At 49.6% G+C, this 22,322-nt stretch overlaps 1 protein-coding gene across 1 annotated transcript in view; it reads right to left on the bottom strand.

The window, feature by feature from the left end:
* Positions 1 to 22,322, bottom strand: part of ATP23 (ATP23 metallopeptidase and ATP synthase assembly factor homolog) — a 94,551-nt gene that overhangs the window by 63,044 nt on the left and 9,185 nt on the right. Inside the window, exon 2 of the mRNA XM_073788448.1 lies at positions 6,007 to 6,089. Within this exon, the coding sequence (XP_073644549.1) occupies positions 6,007 to 6,089 (83 nt within the window). The remainder of the gene's footprint in view (positions 1 to 6,006; positions 6,090 to 22,322) is intronic.

The raw sequence follows: 22,322 nt of genomic DNA on the forward strand, positions 1-22,322 counted from the left end.
ACGTTCCCGGTGACACGAAGCTCGCCTTCCATGCCAGATTCCTCTGGGATCTCTGGGTGGGAGCAGCCAGACCCTCTCGTTGGGCTCCTGCTATGTCTGGAAGTTCCCAAAAACATCTGTCTCCAACAGAGACAGTCACGGCCCCAGATCTCTGCTTTCAGACGATTTTAAAGAGAAGGGTGTTTTGAAAGCTCAAGACATGTTCTGGGCTTGGGTTTGGCTCTAGCCCCATCTCCATCTCTCAGAAAAACAGTTCTCTTCCCCGTGAATCTGGACATCCTGGAGGCAGTGAGCTTAGCTGATGGGACCACAGAGAGCCTCTGCTTCCTAATGAACCAGGCTGTGCCCTGTCTAGATTTTGCCAGAAGGTCTCCAAGAAGAGAAATCCACAGCCACTCATTCCTTCAGGCTATCTAACTGGAATGCCTGCCCCTAATATTCAAGAAACGACTTGAGCCCCATCCCAACTATGGGGACCCCATCACTGTGTCGCCCCCCTCAGCCTCACAGTCCCTCTGGCCTCTTGCCTCCATCACGGACCGTGTGCGCAGGACCCTCAGAAGGTTAATGCTTCCTCTGGCAACCTCTGGCTCTATTTCCTGCTTGTCCGCCTCTCCCCTCCTTCTGCATCTCACCTCCTGTAGCTGCCGTGCTCCCCCAGCACCCCTCTATCACCCGTGCAATGCCCCCTTCCCGCTTCCCCACCAGCCACCCCTCCAACTCCCACCAGGCTAATGGGCACAGTAGTAGACATTTACTTAAAGTTTGGGGAAATGGAGGGGAATCACAGTAAGCACGTTCAAATCTACTAGTAGACATTACTCTCCAGATCCACCATCTCCCAGCCTTGAAATATTTCTCACTATTTCCTAAGTCCCAACTTATACTATCTTCTCCAACCTCTCTCTTCTCCTCTAGACCCTTCTATCCAAACTCCAAGTTCCTGTGGATTTCTCTCACACAACAATTTGTCTTGCCTTCAGCATGCCCAGAGGGGCACACTGTTCTCACCAGACAAAGCGGCTTCTCCATCAGGGTTCATAATCCTCAAAAAAGAGGCATCTATCTCCAGGAGGGATGCACCCCTCCCCTGGAATGATAAAGCACGCCATTTTTTTCTATGTAACACTTTCTCCTTCTCCACTCCCCACCACCGCCCCCTTACATCTGGTACCCCTCCCAGTTGAGAAATTCACCCCAAATCACTTTTGTTCTCTCTCTCTCTCTCTTTCTCTCTCTCTTTTTTTTTTTTACCCCTTTATGGAGCACTGCTAATCAGTATCCCAGTTGTAGTTAAAAATGATGATCCAATAAAAAATAAGTCAACGTAAGACAGACACAAAAGGACAAATACTGTATGATTCCACTTACACGAGGTCCCTAGAGTACTCAAATTCCTAGAGACAGAAAGTAGAATAGTGGCTGCCAGGGTCTGGGGAGAGGGGAGAATGGGGAGTTATTGTTCAGTGGGTATGAGTTTCAGTCTGGGAAGATGGAAAAGTTTTTGAAGACGGATGGTGGTGATGGTTGCCCAACAGTGTAAATATACTTAATGTCACTGCACTGTAAACTTCAGAGTGGTAAAAGTAGGAAATTTTATATGATGCCTACTTTACCACAGTAAAAACGTAATGTCAGCAACATTCACTCTGACCCTAAGAGAGACTTGCAGTTAATTCAACAAATGGGGGCTCTTCCCTCTGCCACCTTGGATCTCAGCAGCTCTGTGAACACCTGTCACAGAGTTCCAGGCACCCTCACCTGCTCTCAGTCATCTCTCTGCTGACCCCACCTACATGGCTGTAGGCTTCTGCTCCCTTTTCAAATTGATGGAAAGCAGAAGGACCACAGAGGAGACATCACTGGAAAAGGAGTATTCAGACCTTGGCTCTAAACCTAGTCAGTAACTAGCTGTGTGCTCTTGGGCAAATGATCTAGTCTCCGTATCTCAATATCCTTATAAAGGAAATGGAGAAGGGAACAGGCCGCCCCGCATGAGATAATGGATGTGAACACAGTTTGAGGAGTGCATGCAAGTTGGTTTCATCATCTCTAATTTCACTTTGTCAAACTAGAAACATCTCAAACATTAGAAGGAAGTTGCTGCCTGAAAATAGGGAGGTAGACAGTAAATCACTCCATAAATACGACCTAAAGATAATAACTTTGATCTTCCACCAACACCCTAAACCATCATCCTCATCAGAGGTGGAATGAAGCCGAGTCCTTCCCAGTCTGATCTCCGCCATGAAAGCCCATTTTGTCAAGACACATCTTCTCCACGATTCGCTCTTAATGCAGAGCTGGGATCCAGCTTTGCCCACAGACTGCCCATCGCGTCACCTCCACCAGGCGTGCAGTGGGGTTCCAAGCAGGGGCAGAGTTGGGGGAGGGGTACGCGAAAGGCCAGAGAGAGTTGAACCCCTCGAGCACATATTCAAAAGGTGCCAGCACAAGTAGGGCGGCTACAGGACCACAAACCCCACAAAGAAGGTGGCCCAAAGGTGGCTTCAGTTAGCTGAGTTGGCTGCCCCTCAGTCTGACCACCAGCTGGCTTTGCTGCTGTCGGAAGCCCGCCAGCCCCAGCTCTACACGGGACGCAGGAGGCAGCACTTCTCTCCAACAAGAGTCCCTCTGTCCCTCAGGCCCAAGGAGGACGTTCAGGTCACCCACAGCCCAGGGGAGTCCACACCTGGCTCTTCCCTTTCCTCCTGCTGCCAGCCACCCCTACCTCACCAGGACCCCTTCTGGTCCTTCTCCCAGCCTTCCCTTCCCTCTGAGGAGGGGCTTGTCAAGGGCCCTCCCCCCTGCATGGAACACCCCAGAGGCAGGGGTTCCCAGGCCTCCACGTCTAGGGCCCTGGCCGCTCCTCAGGACAGCCTCACACACCTCACAGGGACCCGCTCAGCCCAGATGGAAGTCATCCGGTTAAGGCTCCACACTGATTTCACCAATAATTACGTTATGCTCGTCCACACCCATTCCCACAGCACGTCCTCCGGAGCCACCTTCCCACTCCCTCAGGCGGTGCCAAGATGTGAAAATGGAAGCAGTCCCGAAGGAACCCTGGTGGACGAGCTGGGGACACAACCAGAGCCCGAGGCTTGGACTGCGTGCAACTCCAAGCTCCGACCTGGTCGGGGCCCAGCCTCCTGCCCCGCGCTGCCCCTCAGCTGCAGAATCAGTAACATCAAGGAGCCAGTTCTTCCCTTGAGGCACAGGGAGGGGTCTGCAGACGTGTCCCAAGAAGCCAGCTCCCTCTAGGGTGGCCTGTTTCCCTTCTCAACTCTGGGCCTTCCGGGCGCCCGGGCGGCCTGTCGTTGCTGCGGCCCCAGGGCCCCCACCCCACAGCCAGCCACAGGCGTCTGTGGGTCACCACGCCTCAGGTCCAAGGACCCCAGGGACAGGGGGTTGTCGTGAGGGCTCTGAGACTAACACTGTGAGTTCCAGAATGTCTTTCCGTCCCGTTCTGTGGGCTTTCAACTTTTCTAAGTATGCAGGAGAGCAGACCAAGGGGACGTTGATCCCACAGGCACCTGGTGGAATAAACTGTCAGTGCAAATGGGGCCTTCTCGCCACTCTTCCTTTCAAAGGTGGCCTGTTTAAGAGCAAGCTGCTCTCACACTAACCTGACCACAGTTTCCTGGGAGCTGGGGGGAGCCAGGGTAGAAGGGTAGGGATGGGGGCGCGGAGCCTGGAAGGGGGAGGGGACTCACGCACCAGACGCACACCCCCCATCCTTCCTGACACAGAGCCAGAGTGGTTCCTCACAAGAAAGCGTCAAGTGTCAATAAGCAGACACTAGCACAGCCTGACATGTCTGAGCCGCCACCTCCTCCATCGGCCACCCTCTCAGCTCCTCAGTGGAGGCTGGGGGACGGGAAGGAGTATAGCGCCCGGCGTGGGGGGGTCCTAGGCCCAGATCCCACCCCCTCCCCAGCCTTCTCACAGGGTGCTCTGAGGAAGTGCAGCTCTGGCTCCTCCAGCCTCTGCCCTCACAAAGGCACCCTCTGTCACAGCCTCCGGGGAACAGCCTTCCCACCCCCCCCCCCCCCCCCCCCACCACCGGCACACACAAGCACTTCCTACAGCGGCGGATTCCGAGCCCGAGCTCCCACCACCACCACCACCACCACGACCACGACGACGTGCTGGAACAAAGGCTGCGCGTGACTCCATGTGCCCGAGTGCCTGTCAGGGCTCAGGGCACGTAATTATAGGGGGCCCAGCAGCTCTCGGGGCCACACCTGGCCGTACAGTAAACAGCACTTCTTCCTGTCGAGCTGGGGGGAGTTGAGAGACAGGGAGGCGACAAACCACAATTTGAATCATTTGGAGAGAAGCTATAAATATAATAATGAGTCATTTGTAAAATATAATTTCATCCAAAAGCCTGGAAAAAATGGGAAAGAAGTTCTTATGCTATTTCAGGCTAAATCGTTCAAGGGTGTTCTGCCAGAACGCGGGGAGGAGACCCAGCTGCCCACCGAGAGCCGGGCGGGGCGGCCCTCCAGGCCCGAGCCCTCCCGACACGGCCTGCCTCACGCCCCCTTCCCCAGGCCCCCTTCATACCCTGGGATCAGAATGTCACGGTGCAGATTCCTCTCTTGGACGGCTGATAAGAATCACGGGCCGAGCAGCCCCGCATCCAGGCTGTTCAGCTGAGAACAGCTTAGGGCAGGCATGCAGTTTGTTTTGGGCAAGATCTTCCCCAGCTTCGGGGGCCCCCAGCCTTTTATGCACAGGGTGGCTTTTCCAGGGTGGCCCCAAGGCCTCCTTCAGAGCCCCCGGGGGAGTGTGCCGAAGTCACCACTGCTGTTGGGGTGTCTGTGAAGAGCACGAGCTCTGCAACCAGACCTCTCCTAGGTTCAGTTACAGGGAGGCCACTTACTCTCTGCGTGATCTTAAGTAAGCAATTTTCGCTCTCTGAGCTCAGTTACTTCATCTATTAGATGGGTTTAATAACAGTACCTTCCTCAAAGGGTTGTTGAGAAGATTAAATGAATTAATATGTAAAACAGTTAGAATAGGGCCTGGCAAAGTGAGCACTCAGTAATGTTGGCTAATAAGAGTCTGGTTGTTACTTGTCACTGGGCGCTTGGTGCAGCAAGGGACCACAGGACAGAGGCACCACAGAGTACAAGATCAGCCCTGAGTGATGGTGGATAAAACAGGGTCAGGGCCCCGGGCTCGTCCTTCAGCCCTTTCGTCATCTCAACTTGCCCATCGACCTGAGCAAACTCCTTAATCTCTGTGGCTGGAGCATCCCCTTTATCCCTCCTCACAAGCAGCTTTGTCTCTGGACTGAACTGCAGGCAGCACGAGGGGAGGAGGGTAGCGTTCCACCTAATGTCTAGAGGCTGAAGTCAGCTGGTTCTTGGAAGCATCTGAGTGCACGCCGAGCTCTCTCTCCTTGTTCTCTTCCCTCTTCTCCTTCCCTCTCTTCTTTCCTCTCCTTCATGCCAGTTCTCTCCTCTCTCCTGGTCTGCTACCCCCAGGCAGAGCTGAGAAGGTGGGAGGAGGCTGAAGTGCTCAAAGCCTCTGTCTCCCTCAGGCTGCTGGGTGCTTGTCCCCTGTTGCTAAGGGTGGCCTTGAAAGCCCTCAAGGAGATTTCTTCCCCCAGGTGGTCCCGACACCCAGGGAGGCCAGAAGAAGTCAACAGAAATAGTCTCCAGGTCAATATTCTGCATTTTCCTTTATCAGAAACCAGAGCACCCCAGCCAGCCCTAGCCCGGGGGAAAGGTCAGAGGACGCGACGCATATGCAGCAGGAGTCTTTTCTCCTGTAAATGCCAACTCTGCCCCTCTCCCTAAGAGGCCATGCCTTCGCCAGTGCTGTCCCCACCCACTGAAGGGATCTTCCTCCTCTCTTCGGCCTGGATAACTTTTTTTTTCCTCCAGTAATTCCTTAATATATCTGTCAGTGTTCGCATTTCCCTAAATGTCTTATCTTTTTTTTTTTTTGTCCCTTTTTCGTTAGTCTGAATTAGGAATCAAAGGTCCGTACCTTGTGACTGTTGACGTGGCTCTGATGTGGCTCTTAAGTCTCTTGTAGTTCGTAGCTCCCCATCCGAGTAAATGTCAATCTCTCTGTTGATGAAAACAATCTGATTGTTTATCCTACAGAATTTCCCAAGCCTAGATTTTTTTTTTTTTTTTTTGCGGTACGCGGGCCTCTCACTGTTGTGGCCTCTCCCGTTGCGGATGGAGCACAGGCTCCGGACGCACAGGCTCAGCGGCCACGGCTCACGGGCCCAGCCGCTCCGCGGCATGTGGGATCTTCCCGGACCAGGGCACGAACCTGCGTCCCCGGCATCGGCAGGCGGACTCTCAACCACTGCGCCACCAGGGAAGCCCCTAGATTTTTTTTTTTAATTAAAACACAGTGGCGTCATTTAACATGTTTCTCTTCCCCTTAGATATCTTGTAAATTGGTAGTTAGATCTCGAGGCTAGATTCAGGTTTATTATTATCTTTTTGTTTTTGTTTTTTGATAGCACAAAGGTGGTGAAGTGTGCCTCTAACAATGTGTATAATACCTGGTCGTCTCTCTTTGTCATACTATCAGCCATTGTTCTTCATTGCCTAGATCCATTAATTCAGTAGGGGTTTCAAAACTGTGATGTTCTTGGGATTTCCCTGGTGGTCCTGTGGTTAAGAAACCGCCTTCTAATGCAGGGGATATGAGTTCAATCCCTGGTTGGGGAACTAAGATCCCACATGCCACGGGGCAACTAAGCCCTTGAGCCACAACTAGAGAGCCCAAGTGCCGCAACTACAGAGCCCACCGGCTCTGGAGCCCGCCTGCCACAACGAAGAGCCCGCCCACCGCAACTAAGACCTGATGCAGCCAAAAATAAATAATTTTAAAATTGTGATATTCTAGTTATATCATTCCCTCTTCATTTATTAGTTGGAACATCTCATTTCTACTGCTCTTAACTGTCTTGTGTAGATCCAAACTTCCATATATTGCGTTGACCAAAAAGTTCGTTCAGGTTTTTCCATACCATCTTACAGAAAAACCCAAATGAACTTTTTGGCCAACCCAACAGTATAAGTTTCCTTCTGCTTGAAGGACTTATGTCAACATTTCTCATAGTGCAGGTCTGCTGATGATGAATTTTTTCACATTTTGTCTAAAAAAGTTTTCATTTCACCATAATTTCTGAAAGGTATTTTTTGTTGGGTATAGAAGTCAAGGGTGACAGTTTCTTCTTTCAGTACTTTAACTACGTTGCTCCATTGACTTCTGGTTTCATTGTTTTTAAAAAGAAGTCTGGGGCTTCCCTGGTGGCGCAGTGGTTAAGAATCTGCCTGCCAATGCAGAGGACACGGGTTTGAGCCCTGGTCCGGGAAGATCCCACATGCCGTGGAGCAACTAAGCCCGTGCACCACAACTACTGACCCTGCGCTCTAGAGCCTGCGCGCCACAACTACTGAAGCCCATGCGCCTAGAGCCCGTGCTCCGCAACAAGAGAAGCCACCGCAATGAGAAGCCCGCGCACTGCAACGAAGAGTAGCCCCTGCTCACTGCAACTAGAGAAAGCCCGCATGCAACAAAGAAGACCCAATGCAGCCAAAAATAAATAAATTTATTTAAAAAAAAAAGTCTGCTGAAATTGTTTACCTTTGTTCCTTTGTCATAAAATGTCTCTCCCTCCCCCCACACTGCCCACTCTTAAGATGTTCTATTTAGCACTGATTTTAAGCAATTTCATTATGATGTCCCTTGTTGAAATTCAGTTTCTTGTGCTAGGGTTTCATTGAACTTTTTGGAAATGTGGGTTTATAGTTTTCATCACATTTGGAATATATTTGGCCATTATTTCTTCAAATATATTTTCTGCCCTCCCCCTTTTCCTGGAACTCCAATTACACATATATTAGACTCCCAGAAGTTTTCTCACAGATCCACTGATACCCTGTTCGTTTTTTCTTTCCTCAGTCTATTTTCTCTGTGTTTCATTTTGAAGAGTCTCTATAATTATATCTTCAAGGTCACTAGTGTTTTCTTCCTCAGTGTCTAATCTGATGTTAATCCCATCAGGGTATTTTTTATTTCACATTATAATTTTCATTTCTAGAAGATTGACTTGGATCTTTCTTATATCTTCCATGCCTTTACGTAACATGCTTAATATTTCTTTTACTTTCTTGAGCATATAGTAACTGTTTTAATGTCTGTCTGCTAATATCTTTGTTCTAACATCTGTGTCAATTCTGGGTCTGCTTTCATTGATTGATTGGTTTTCCTTGTTATGGGTCATATTTTCCTAATTATTTGCATGTCTGGTGATTTTGAACTGAATGGCAGACACTGTGAATTTTACCTTGCTAGGTGCTGGATATTTTTGTATTCCTATAAATATTCTTGAGCTTTGTTCTGGGATACAGTTAAGTTACTTGGAAATAGTTTAATCCTTTTCAGGCTTGCTTTTCAGTTTTGTGAGTTGGGACCAGAATATCCATTAGTCTAGAGCTAATTTTTCCCCACTACTGAGGTGATCCCCTTCTGAGCACTCGATCTGATGCCTCGTGATGTATGAGGTTTGCCATTCTGGCTATAGTGGGAACAAACACTATTATTTGTCTTGTGTGACCTCCAGGGATTGTTTCCTCTGCTGCCTTTATTTGGTTGCTTCTCTAGACTCAGGTAGTTTCCTCGTACACATGCTCTGACCAGTGCTCAGCTGAAAACTTGAAGGAACCCTCTGCAGATTTCTGGATATCTCTGTCTCTGTCTCTCTCTCTTCTCTATCCTCCTTCCTCTCTCCACATCTCACTCTCTGGTAATCTGCCCTGAAAAGTCTAGCTGCCTTGGCCTCCCTGGACTCCCTGGTCCATCTCCCCAGCTCAGAAAGACTATTGGACTCCACCTGTGTTCCTCTTCTTTGTGCTGCATCCTGGAAACTCTCCCAAGGAACTAGGCTGAAGCGCTCACGGGGCTCATTTCATTTTTTCTCCCTCTCTCAAGGATCACTGTGCTGTCTGATGTCCATAACGATTGCTTCATATATTTTGTACAACCTTTTCATTGCCTCAGGTGGGAGGGTAAATCCCATTCCTGTTAGTCCATCTTGGCCAGAAGCTGAAGTTGACCTGGGTCACTTATACTTAAGTTTATATATTCAGCCGGGAGCCTGCTCCCAGAAGATTTCGCTACACCCCACCATCATCTCCATCTCTCCAAATTGTATGCCCTTCCTTAGTGAGCTCAGAATACCCTGCCTGTGACTATGATCATTGTTCATGAGTCTCTCTGCAGGGCCACTATGTCACTTCTTAGTCTGTGAGCTCATTTGGGGTGGGGTTGTGTCTACATAGCTTTGTATCCTCCCTGGTGTCTGGCATACAGTAGGTGCTGAATTAAATACGTAGGAGAATGAATAAAGAGAAATCTATGATCACTTGGCCATGACCAATCAGAACCATACGGCCATACTCATGACTGGTATATGCTTCAGACTTGCCATAAACAGTGGGCACTAACTCTGACAGCTGTCCTCTGAGCACTTCCCTCTTCCTGAGCTGAGCTGGCAGTGTCCAGGGCACTCCCAAGAATGTGGCTTTAAATATCCTGACCTTGACAATTCCAAGGCCTTCGATGGAAGGCGTGTGGAGTTGAGACACATGAGTCACCTAAGGTACTAGAAAAGTGTAGCTGCTTCACTCAGGCTCTCAGAACACTCCCTGTCTGAGGTGCAGTAGAAGGAAGAAAATAGACATGGCGAAACCTAGTAAACTCTCTCCTCACTCCCACAGATGTATCCGGAACTCTCTGCCTGTACAAGGGGCACTGACAGAGGATCCCAGACATAGTCACTGCCAGCTCAGTGTCTGGATAAGGCCACCCCAACAGGTGCAAAGCAGGAATTAGCAGAATCGAGGAGCCGGGGAGGGGGGACTCAGGGCAGATCCGTCTCTGGAATCACAGTCTGCACACTTCCCAAATCAACCTTGGATACCCCTGCTTTTCAGGTCTAGTGGGCAAGGCCCTGCCAAGCTCCCATTCTGTGCCCTACACAGTGCTAGATGCTACAAGGACAAAAGAAGTCCTGCTGTCCTTAAGGAATTTAATAATTTCCCTAAATGCAATGCTTCCCAAAGTGCGGGTTCCCAGTCACCTGCATGTGAACTGTCAGGGAAGTTTATTAATAATGCAGATGCCAGAGCTCACTCCCAGACAGAAGGAATCACATTCTTTAGGAATGAAGCCCAAGAATTGATACTTTCTTTTCTTTCTTTGCCGAACCTCACGGCTTGTGAGAACTTAGTTCCCTGACCAGAGATCCCAGGGATCGAACCCGGATCCCCTGCAATGGAATCATGGAGTTCTAACCACTGGACCACCAGGGAATTCCCAAGAATTGATATTTTTAATAAGCTTCTTATATACATAAAAGTGTAAGAAATACTGCTTTAATGTTTTATCCCTATGAAGGTTGATTCACTGGGTCTGGAAACCTAAGAAATTTGTTAGGAGTTGAACAGTCTCTGGCCATTGGCATCTGGGCTTAGAGTTTCTTTGGCACTATAACTCCCTTGATAGGCTTCCAGTCTGTTTGCTTCTGGTGGATTCTGTGAGCTAGTCTATAAAACCAGAAATCTTGGGCTTCCCTGGTGGCGCAGTGGTTGAGAGTCCGCCTGCTGATGCAGGGGACACGGGTTCGTGCCCTGGTCCGGGAGGATCCCACATGCCGCGGAGCTGCTGGGCCCATGAGCCATGGCCGCTGAGCCTGCGTGTGCGGAGCCTGTGCTCCTCAATGGGAGAGGCCTCAGAAGTGAGAGGCCCGCGTACCGCAAAAAAAAAACCAAAAAAAACCCCCCAAATCTTGTTGAGACTAGTCTTTGGGTCTGGAGTCTGGTGTGGGTGTATCTTTCTCTAAGTAACAGGCCTTAGTGCTTTCCCAGACACTCAGCCTTATATTTAATCTTGAGCTATACCTTAGGACAACTGGAGAGGCATCCCAAGGCTGGTCCTTGCCTGTAGGCTATATCCCACTTACATATCTAATGGAATTGATGGTTCCCTTTGTCTTGGAGGTAATGAAAACCAGGAGGTACTTAGGAAAGAGCTAGGGATCAGACTTCATGTGTGTCCCAGTCTTTTTTTTAATTTAATATTTATTTATTTATTTATTTTGGCTGCGCCGGGTCTTAGTTGCAGCATGCGGGATCTTTTTTTTTAATTGCTTCATGCGGACTCTTAAATTGCGGCATGCATGCGGGATCTAGTTCCCCAACCAGGGATTGAACCCGGGTTTCCTGCATTGGGAGCATGAAGTCTTACCCACTGGACCACCAGGGAAGTCCCTGTCCTTCCAGTTTCCAGAATCTTAGCCACTTTTTTTTTTTTTTTTTTTTGCGGTACGCGGGCCTCTCACTGCTGTGGCCTCTCCCGTTGCGGAGCACAGGCTCCGGATGCGCAGGCTCAGCGGCCATGGCTCACAGGCCCAGCCGCTCCGCGGCATGTGGGATCTTCCCGGACCGGGGCACGAATCCGTGTCCCCTGCATCGGCAGGCGGACTCTCAACCACTGCACCACCAGGGAAGCCCCTTTGCCACTTTTGACCATAGGCAGAAAGAGCTTCTCTTAGCAAAGCTCTATTTTCTTCCTTTTCTGTTTTTGGGTAGGCTAGTTTGAACATAAGTTTACCTTTTTATAGTACCTTACTAAGAGCAACAAGAAGGAACTAACCCTATCCAATGCTCTAAATTTCTCTACTAAGTAATGTGCCGCTATAACCACAGTAGGCACATGAGCTACATCCCAAGATACAATAGGAAACTGTATAACTAGCTGTATCAGACTGCCAGTTTCTCAACCCAAGATATAGGGGTTATTACTACCCTTCCTCTTACCTCCTTGGGTTGAATCATTTTAGGGTTGAATCATCTAAGGGGGGAGCTGCCTCTTGAAACCCCTGGCTCATGGTACTAATTTCTGTGCTAGTTAGGACTTTTTAGGTTGAAATAAACAAAAATCCAACTCAATCGGCTTAAACAATAAAGAAAATTTATTGGATCACATTACTCTAAAGTCCAGAGGAAGAGCTGGCTCTGAGCAAGGCCTGATGCAAGAGTGCATACAGTGTCACCAAGGACTCTGCTCCCTGTCTCCCACTCTAGCTTTTCATGGGGGCTTCATCACCATGTTTCATGCAGCTTCAGGCCTTCCATCAGCTCCAGGTTCATCCGGTCATAAAGTGGCCACAGCAATTCCCAACTCATATCCTCACACTAGTATCTGCTTTACAAGTCCTGGGACTCATATTCTCTCATTCACTCGAAATGGGTCAAGTACCCACCCCTGAACCAGCCCTTGTGGCCAGTGTGCTGAGTGGCTAAGGGATAATTGGAGATAAGAGTCCATCCCACCCAAATCCCAGTGCTGGGAATGGGCGAAATCCTCTAAGGGGAACCATGCGCTGTGGCAGTAGGGAGGGAATGGCTGCTGGGTAGGCAACCAACAAGGAGTTTATAGCCAAATGTAGAGGGGAGCAGACACCTAAATGGTGTTACCAAAATGAGGTTAGGACTGTAACATTAACCAGGGGGATAAAAGAAGGTGCCCCTAAGTCTGCCTTGAGAAATTTAGAAAGGCTTCTCAAATGTTGGTGAAGATGTGGAGAAAAGGGAACACTCCTACACGGTTGGTGGGAGTGTAAGTTGGTGTAGCCACTATGGAAAACAGTATGGAGGTTCCCTAAAAATAGAACTATCATATGACTCAGCAGTTCCACTCCTGGGCACATATCTGGACAAAAATGAAAACACTAATTCAAAAAGATACATGCATCCCAATGTTCACAGCGGCACTATTTACAATAGCCAAGACATGGAAGCAACCCAAATGCCCATCAACAGGCGACTGGATTAAGAAGATGTGGTATGGTTATATAAAAGGAGTATTACTCAGCCATAAAAAGAACCAAATATTGCCATTTGCAGCAACAGGGATGGACCTAGAGAATATTATGCTTAGCGAAATGTCAGACAGAGAAAGACAAAACTGCAGGATATCACTTGTATGTGGAGTCTAAAAAATAATACAAATGAATGTATATGCAAAACAAAAATAGACTCACAGGCATAGAAACAAACTTACGGTTACAAAGCAGAGAGGGAAGAGGGAGTATAAATTAGGAGTATGGGATTAACAGATACAAACTATTATATATAAAATAGATTAGCAACAAGGATAGACTGTATAGCACAGGGAATTATACCCATTATCTTGTAATAACCAATAATGGAGTATAATCTGACGAAATACTGAATCCCTATGGTGCACACCTGAAACTAACACAATATTGAAAATCAGCTATGGACTTCCCTGGGGGCCCAGTGGTTAAGAATCCGCCTGCCAATGCAGGGGACATGGGTTCGAGCCCTGGTCTGGGAAGATCCCACATGCCGCGGAGCAACTAAGCCCGTGTGCCACAACTACTGAGCCTGCGCTCTAGAGCCCGTGAGCCACAACTACTGAAGCCCATGTGCCACAGCTACTGAAGTCTGTGAGCCTAGAGCCCATGCTCTACAATAAGAGAAGCCACTGCAATGAGAAGCCCGCACACCGCAACAAAGAGTAGCCCCTGCTCACCGCAACTAGAGAAAGCCTGCGCGCAGCAACGAAGACCCAATGCAGCCAAATAAATAAATAAATAATTTTTTTTAAAAAGAAAATCAGCTATACTTGAGTAAAAAGATTAAAACTAAAAGAAACCTACAAGACCATGTTGCCTTTATTTGCCACCAATGACCTCTGTCTTTGACAGGCTTCATGGACATAGTACTTCCCTGGTTTTCCTCCTACATTCCGGGCTGCTACTTTCAGTTTCCTTTGTTAAATTAAGTTAATGGTGTTGAAGCTGGTTATGGGCTCATAGGAGGGCGTGGTAGTATTTTATACTTCTCTGTGTTCTACACTTCCCAAGATACTTTTGAAGAATAATTTTTTTTTTGTTTTCTTTTCTTTTTTTTTTTGGCCGAACCGCGAGGTTGGCGGAGATCTTAGTTCCCCGACCAGGTATCCAGCAGTGAAAGCCCCGAGTCCTAACCACTGAACCAACCAAGGAATTCCCTGGGAGAATAACTTAAATGAAGTTTCTCTTCTCATCTCTTCCCTTCTCCACCTCCCCAAGTTGCTCTCCAATGTGTGCAAAAGCGCATGTAACCATCACCTGCAGATCTTGTTAAAACTTTGCTCACCCGGCCCTGCTATTTTCCTGACCTTATCTCTCACCACACTGCCTTGTGCTGAGGTCATTCCAGCCATTCCGGCCTTCCTATCCGTCCTCAGATACACTGGTAAGTTCACTCTGACCTTTGCACTTTCACAACCACAAACAACAGGATCCCTGCTCAAATGCCACCTCCTCAGTCAGTCGGAAATAGTGCGCACACACGCACACGCTCTATCACACGGGCCTGTACTATTGTCTGCGTAGCACTTACCATTAGCTAAAATTATCTGGTTTATTTGGATTTTGTCTACTGCTCCATATTGTCTAGCCCTCCTAGAAGGTGAGTTCCTGTCTACTGCTTTCTCCCAACTCCTGGCAGGTTCAAACTGCTGGATAAAGGAAACTCCCTGACGGTCCAGTGGTTAGGACTCGGTGCGCTCACTGCCAGGGGCCCAGGTTCGATCCCTGGTCGGGGAACTAAGATCCCACAAGCTGCCCGGCGTGGCCAAAGGACAAAAAAGAAAAAAACTGCTCAATAAATATTTGTTGGTTGGCTGGATAGATATATGCCTGCGGAACTCAGGACAGGGAGCCGGGGGTGTAGATTTCGGAGCTGGCGTCACAACAGTAACAGCTGAAACCATTTCATGAATCAGTTTGCCCAGTGAGAGTAGGTAGAAGAAGTGGGGAAGACCAGAATAGAATCTAGGAGATGTCTACAGAGTGGAAAAAGGGAAAGGAGCCTGGGAAGGAAACCAAGAGGTGGCCAGAGAGGCTGCAGAGAAGCAACGGAGGAAGACTTGGCCTAGAAACCAGGGCAGAAGAGAGCTCAGGAGCAGGAAGTGGGGGACAAACACAGCAAAGAAGCAACTGAATAGCAAGATGCCCACTGGATTCTGGTCACCAGGAAGTTACCAGTGAACATCCAGTTCCAGGAAAAGGAGGAGTGACCAGCAACCAATGAACATCGTTGGGTAAATGCCCCAGCCTCCCGCCTATGGAGAGACAATTCGGATGTCCCTCAGAGGGTCCCCAGCAGGACTAAGCCCCAGTGCAACAAGCTCAAAAGTACACCCTTTATTGGCTTCTCTTCCTTTCCTGTTTCCTTCTCCCAACTCTACCCTCTCTTCTCCCTCTCCTCTGCTCCCTGGGATCCCCTCTCACAGAAACCTCTCATGGAAACGTTAGCATGTGAGTCCTTTCTCAGATTCTGCTTTCAGTGAAATCCAAACTCCAAACAGACCAGTTGTGTTTCTCATCTCTTTCTGTTTTTCAAGGAGAGAACAAGACTTTCCCTTACATCTCATTGTCCAGAACTGGACCATGCAATTGCCTGTGTGTGAACGACTCATAAGCACAAGGGAAGGGGATGACTATGATTGGCTTAGACCAGGCACGACCCATTCCCTGGGGCTGCACACAGCATCCATCGAGAACGTCAAGCTACATCCCAGCTCCATCTCCAAACCATCACGACTTCCATGACGAATGAGTGTGGGGGCCCCTCACAAGGATGGCACATCTTAACCCCTGCACGACCCGCCCCACAAGCTGCACCAACCACAGCTCTGCACTGCTGGATGTTCGGTGCACACCTCCGCTCTGCAGGTCACCATGCTAAGCGCTGGGGGCCAGAATACAAGCAGCACAAAATAGAATTCCTGACCTGAAGGGCTGTATCATCTAGACACGTTACACACACAGGACTAGGGCGCAAACAGAAGGAGAACAGCACAGCTGATTCTACATCACAGAGAGAAGAATTATCAGTCAGAATAGACTCGGTTATGCTGAAGAAACAAGCACCCCCTCCGATTTATTTCTCCCACACTTATTTAGCCCTCACGCTGGACAGGAGGTTCTGCCCCAGAGCATCACGCTCACGCCAGAACCCAGGCTGACAGAGCAGCAGATATCTGGATATTGCTGAGCCAGAGGGAAAGAGAGCTTGGGAGGATTTTGAATTAGCAATTGAATTCTTGGCTCAGAAGTGAAATGTGTGACTTCCACTTACAACCCATTGGCTAAAACTGGTCACATGGCCCCATGCAACCTCAGAGAGCCAAGGAAGTGAGAGCCCGCCATATGCCAGAAGACAGAGAGACAGATATTCGGTGAACGGTGCAAAGACTTCCAGAAAGCATGAAGGAAGAATGACGCTCGAACCGCGCTTTGAAAAATAATTTAGTCTTTAATAGATGAAGTTAGGGGAGAGGTGGGAGGACCTGCCAAACAGAGAGCTGCACAGGAGAAGACATGGAGGTCTGAAAGTGCCTGGCCAGTGTGACCAAAGCCTGGCTTCATGAGGGGTGAAGATCAGGCTGGGATTGGGACTGGGCAGAAAGGCTGAGTTTAGACTGTGAAGGGCTTTGTGTATCATACTGAGGGTTTTATACTCCTATAGGTTATTGACAGTAGGGAGTTACCGAAAGATTTTTAAGCAGGTAAGTAACATGATCTGATCTGTGTGCTGGGAGGATAACTTCGGCAGCAAAATGGGAAGGAGATTGGAAGGGAGAGAGACCAAAGGCTGGGAGACTATAGGAGGAGGCTGTCATAATAGTCCAGGAGAGCAATAAGATGGACTTGAAGCAAGGGAAGAGCTGGAAGGATCCACCGGAAGAGACACTTCCCATCTAGAAAGGATCACTGCCTTTTTTACACAAGAGCATAGAAAATAGTTGACCAACCCCCCATAGACCATCACCCAGCTTTTTTTTTTTTTTTCTTTTGGTCGCGCTGCATGGCATGTGGGATCTTAGTTCCCCAACCAGGGATCAAACCCGCACCCCCTGCATTGGAAGCCCAAAGTCTTAACCACTGGGCCGCCAGGGAAGTCCCATCACCCAGCTTTAACTGTCATCGACACATGGTGGATTGCCAATTCTGCCTCATCTACGCCCCAGCACCCACTTCAGTCCACTCAATTATTTTAAAGCAAATCCCAACTACCATATTATTTCATCTGTAATTTCTTCCATATATACCCTAAAAGATAAAGACTCCTTTTAAGAGTAACTGCAATACCATTATCACACCTAAAAAATCAGCGACAATTACTTCACATTATTGAATATCCAGCCAATAGCAAAATCTCCCTGATGGTCTTTTTCTTCTCCCGGTTGGTTTGTCTGAATCAGGATCCAAATAAGGTCCACACATTCCATTTGTTTCTCCCTCTTTCTCTCTCTCATCATTTACCAGTTGAGGATTCTGGGTCATTTTTCCTATAGAATTTCTGAAATTCTGGATCTAAAATTTCTCCCCTTTGAACAGAAGCAGAGGGAAGAGAAGGGAAGAGGGAAGGGGGCCATTATTTATACAACACCTACTATATGGCAGGCAGTGGGTGGGCTCTTCAGGAAGATGATCTCATTTAATCCCCACCTCAACCCTCTGAGGTGAGTACTCATTATCACTGCTTTGACAGATGAAGAAACTGGAGCTCAGAGATGTTAAGCAACCCGCCCAACTCACAAAGCCAGAAAATGAAGGAGCCAGGTTGGAACCTGGTTCTATCTGACTCCAGAGCCCCTTCTCTTTCCACTGCCCCAGGGTGGGAAAGGGACTTGACCCACAAGTGGCAGTCGGGAAGGAAACCTAGCTATCCTGACTCCTGAGGTAACCTTCGTATTAGTAATAGATACTGTGACTTCAGATGTGCCAGGTACCTTAATACATCACAAGGACCTAAATGATAGACGCATTATTATCCCCACTTTACAGGTGGGGAAACTGAGGTCCAGAAGGGTCGGTGGCTTGTCCCCGGCACTGCAGTTGGTGAGCAGAGCCAGGGTTCACCCCAGGTTGGTCTGACGGCAGAGCCCGCGATTCGCACCACTGCCCTCCGTAGCTCTCCCTGTGAACGGTCCCAGCCTTCCTGGTGGCCTGGCAGGATGGAGCTGCGTGCCGAGGCAGGGGTCAGCAGGCCGCCTTTCCTGTCCGGAGTCTGGAGAGTGAGGTCTCACTATGGGCCCAGAGTGGATCTACTCCCTCTGCCACATGCCCCAACCAGAGACGGCATAGGCTCAGCTCACACAGCAGGGAGGCAGTGAGGGAGGGCTGGCTGCGCGGCCCCATCGATCTCTGTGGCATGGACTCCCTCCTAGAGCTTTCTCACGAGGCCCTGCTCCCTCGTTTGGCAGAGCAAGGATCCAGGTGGAGCCCACTCAAAGGGGAGATGGAGGCCACGCCGGGGAAGCCCTGCGAGCCCTCTTCCTCCCCAGAGCTGTCACGGACAATTGAGAGAAAAACCGGGACGTTCTCCCCCACCAGGGTATTTTGTATGCTTTACACTTGCTGCTGCGTTTCCTTCATCTAAAAGCTCTAAAATTTCAAATAAAAAGGTACAATGAAAGCATCAGCAGGATAAATAGCCACAGAGATCTGAGCTGAAACCCTGCAAGCTTTATTCACATCTTTAGAAAAACTCTGAAGGCTCCTAGTAGCAGCTGCAGTACAAAGCCTCACACTTTAATTCTAAGGCTGCCAGAAATAGGTCTGTCAGGCCTGAAATATCACTGCATTTCATTACTCTTAAATGTGCATTACCATCTCTGCCTCATTACCAGCTGGGGGGTATTCTCCAGACCAACTCCAGAGAGAACCGGGAATCTGGGACTTGTGGGGAAGGGGAAGATTGTGCTGGAGCTAGAACATGGGGACGGGAGGGGAGACCCAGAGGCTTAAAGCCTCACGAGGACACAGATGAGACGGAGACCCACGGAAGTGGAGGATGCTGTTATTAACGTGTCCCCATCAGGCAGGCACTTGGGAGAGTCTGATGTCACCAACCTGGGCGGTGAAGCCGGGAGGAGACGGGGAAGAGGCAGGCTGCTGGGGTGCCAGTGAGGACTGGCTGCTGAGCAAAGAATGGGGCCTAAAGTGGTGCGTAAAGGGCACCGAGGCCTTCATGCCCGGCGGCAGGTAGGAGCTAGTCAAAGGCAGATTAGGCCATCAAGGCCTGGGGAATCTGAAATCACAGGCACAAAGCAGCCAATGAAAATTCCTGGAGGGAGATGGCTGCTGGAGATTTGGAAGTTGGGAGCCCGGAGAAATCTGCATGTTTATAATAACACTGACACTCAGGGCGGCTCTGAATAATTCAGCAGGCACTGTGATCTCGTTACAGTGCGTGTCCCTGGGGTACAAAGGGAGAGGGGCTGGATCGGCCCAGGCCGGCCGCTGATGCCTGGCTCTCTGAAAGGGCATGACAGATGGGCCAGCGCTGGCCACCACCCAGTCACGCTTCGCACGATGATTGGTTTTCAAAGGAAGACAGGGTTTGTGAATGGAGCCAGCTTGTTGCTTGCTGCCTTCGAAAGGATGCTGCTGGGTCGCGTGGCCAGCCTGGGCCCCCTTGTGAATGGGGCATCACCGGTGGGTGGTGAACAAGCCAGAGGTGACTCTCCATCCCCTCCCCCTGTCCCTGATGAGGCTGAGGCAGAAGGAAGGGGGAGAAGTACCCTAACCCTTCTCTCTGCTGACAAGTCTAATCCTCCATTGGTCTTTCTCTGTGCTAGCCCTATATCAGTTGGAATCAAGTTCAGTTGCATATACAAAAAAAAAAAAAACGTTAAGATGGAAGTTTCTTTTTCTCCCATGTAAAAAAGTCCAAACATAATCAGAGACCTAGGCCCCTTGCATCTGCTAGTCTGGCATCCTTAGTCCTTACATGCCACTCCTGGCCTAACATGGTTGCTCACACTCCAACAACATATCCACATTCCAGCCATCAGAAGCGCAGGGCATATGCCAGCACCCCCCCTTTTTTTTTTTTTTTGCAATTCCCCAGAAGCTGCCACACAAAAGCTTACACTTAATAGACCACAACTTAATTAGATGGTTACACCTAGCTGCAAGAGGGGCTGGGGGCTTCCCTGATTGCGCAGTGGTTAAGAATCCACCTGCCAATGCAGGGGACACAGGTTCGAGCCCTGGTCCAGGAAGATCCCACATGCTGCGGAGCAACTAAGCCCGTGCACCACAACTACAGAGCCTATGAGCCACAACTACTGAGCCCGCATGCCAACTATTGAAGCCCACGCACCCTAGAGCCTGTTCTCCACAACAAGAGAAGCCACCGCAATGAGAAACCTGCGCACTGCAACGAAAAGTAGTCTCTACTCACCGCAGCTAGAGAAAGCCCGCGTGCAGCAATGAAGACCCAACGCAGCCTAAAATAAATAAATAAAATTAATTAATTAAAAAAAAAGATTAGGGCTGTTTTACCTATGGGCTTCTGTATCCAACACTTCTCATTTAAAAAAAAAAAAAAGAGAGGCTGGGAAATGTGTTGTTTGTTTTCTCTGGCCATGTGTTTCCTGGCAGAGAATTCTCCATGGTTCTATTCCATTTCTGCATATCTTTCAAGTGAACCACTGACTGTCCTCCATTTTAGATTATCATTTCCAGGATACAGTGAACATCCATAGAAGGTATATAGTGCCTTCCTCTAGAGTGAAGGGCAAGCATACTTCCCATTATAAAAGATTTGGGTTCCCCAAGTTCGGGGTTCCTCTCCTGAAATGCAACTGACTGTGTGTCCTGACATCATCACTTGGCCATCCTTGTGAAGCCCTATGGGAACTGAGGTTGATACTCTTCTACTGCTATTGCTGTAATAAACTGCCCTTCATCTCGGACCAGGAGTCTCAGCTCCCCAGCAGCTATCACAGGGGCTCGTTTGCTAGCTTGTAAATAGAATAAAATCTCAGACCTTCACAATTCTCAACAGTGTTCAGCAGAGAATCAGGGTTTCTGTGGGGCGGTTACTAGAAACCTGCCACAGGTCCCTTCCAGCTGCATAAACTGTCCACATAGGTGTTTTCAGGTACCTCTGCCGCTCCCACAAGCAAACAGAAGCATCAGCCTTCAGATTAAACTCCAGCCACTTCCGGAACTCCAGCAGGTGCTGACACATCCAAAGCTGGGGGGTGGGGTTAAAACAGTTGCTCGCCTCCTCGCCTCTGAGCATTCTCTCAGGGCCCCATGGACCTCCTTGTCCCCAGGTGGTCCATTCTCAGATTCCAGGAGGATGTTGAATCCTGCTCTGGCTCTGTGTCTGGAATGACATGGTGACCTTCCCTCAGTTCCCTGAACCAAACTGCCCTCCTTCTCCATCCCTCACGCCATTTCTTTCAGTGCCCCTCCTCTCCACTCCCCCACCCTCCCACCAGTGTCTCCCAGGTCAGGGCCCCCTGAGCCACCTGAGGGAGCTACAACCCTCAGTTGGCCTGTTCTGCAGCTGCCTCCCATCCCTAAGACAGTTCTCCTCCGGGCAGTGAAGCTGGCGGTCCAGCGAGCCCATCTGTGCAACACCCCATCCCCGGCCCCCACTCAAGACGCTTATCTGGGGCTTCCCTGGTGGCGCAGTGGTTAAGAATCCGCCTGCCGATGCAGGGAAATGGGTTCGAGCCCTGCTCCGGGAAGATCCCACGTGCCACGGAGCAACTAAACTAAGCCAGTGCGCCACAACTACTGAGCCTGCGCTCTAGAGCCCGTGCTCCGCAGCAAGAGAAAGCACCGCAATGAGAAGCCCACGCACTGCAACGAAAAGTAGTCCCCACTCACCGCAGCTAGAGAAAGCCCACGGGCAGCAACGAAGACCCACACAGCCAAATATAAATAAATAAATAACATAAAACATAAAAGAGGGCTTCCCTGGTGGCGTAGTGGTTGAGAGTCCGCCTGCCGATGCAGGGGACACGGGTTTGTGCCCCGGTTCGGAGGGATCTACATGCCGCGGAACGGCTGGGCCCGTGAGCCATGGCTTCTGCGCCTGCGCGTCCGGAGCCTGCGCTCCGCAACGGGAGAGGCCACAGCAGTGAGAGGCCCGCGTATCACACACACACACAAAAAAAAACATAAAAGAAAAAACGATGCTCATCTGTCTGATGAGCCGCCCCCTGAGCCTCCCTTCCCTTCCTCCTACAAGCCAGGGCTCTGAAGTCACCCTTAACCCCTCTCACCTCTCACCACGGCCCCTGCCATCCAGTCACTAAGTCCTGCCTCCTAAGCTTCTCTGGCGTCTGTTCCCTCTGCCCCAAACCCACGGCCCTGGTTCACACCCCATTGCTTCTTGTCTGGTTTCTCGTAGCAGCCACCTACCAGGTGCCCCTGAACTCCAGTCCAG

The sequence above is a fragment of the Tursiops truncatus genome, chromosome 11 (genome assembly GCF_011762595.2).
Source record: "Tursiops truncatus isolate mTurTru1 chromosome 11, mTurTru1.mat.Y, whole genome shotgun sequence".
Taxonomy (NCBI): domain Eukaryota; kingdom Metazoa; phylum Chordata; class Mammalia; order Artiodactyla; family Delphinidae; genus Tursiops; species Tursiops truncatus.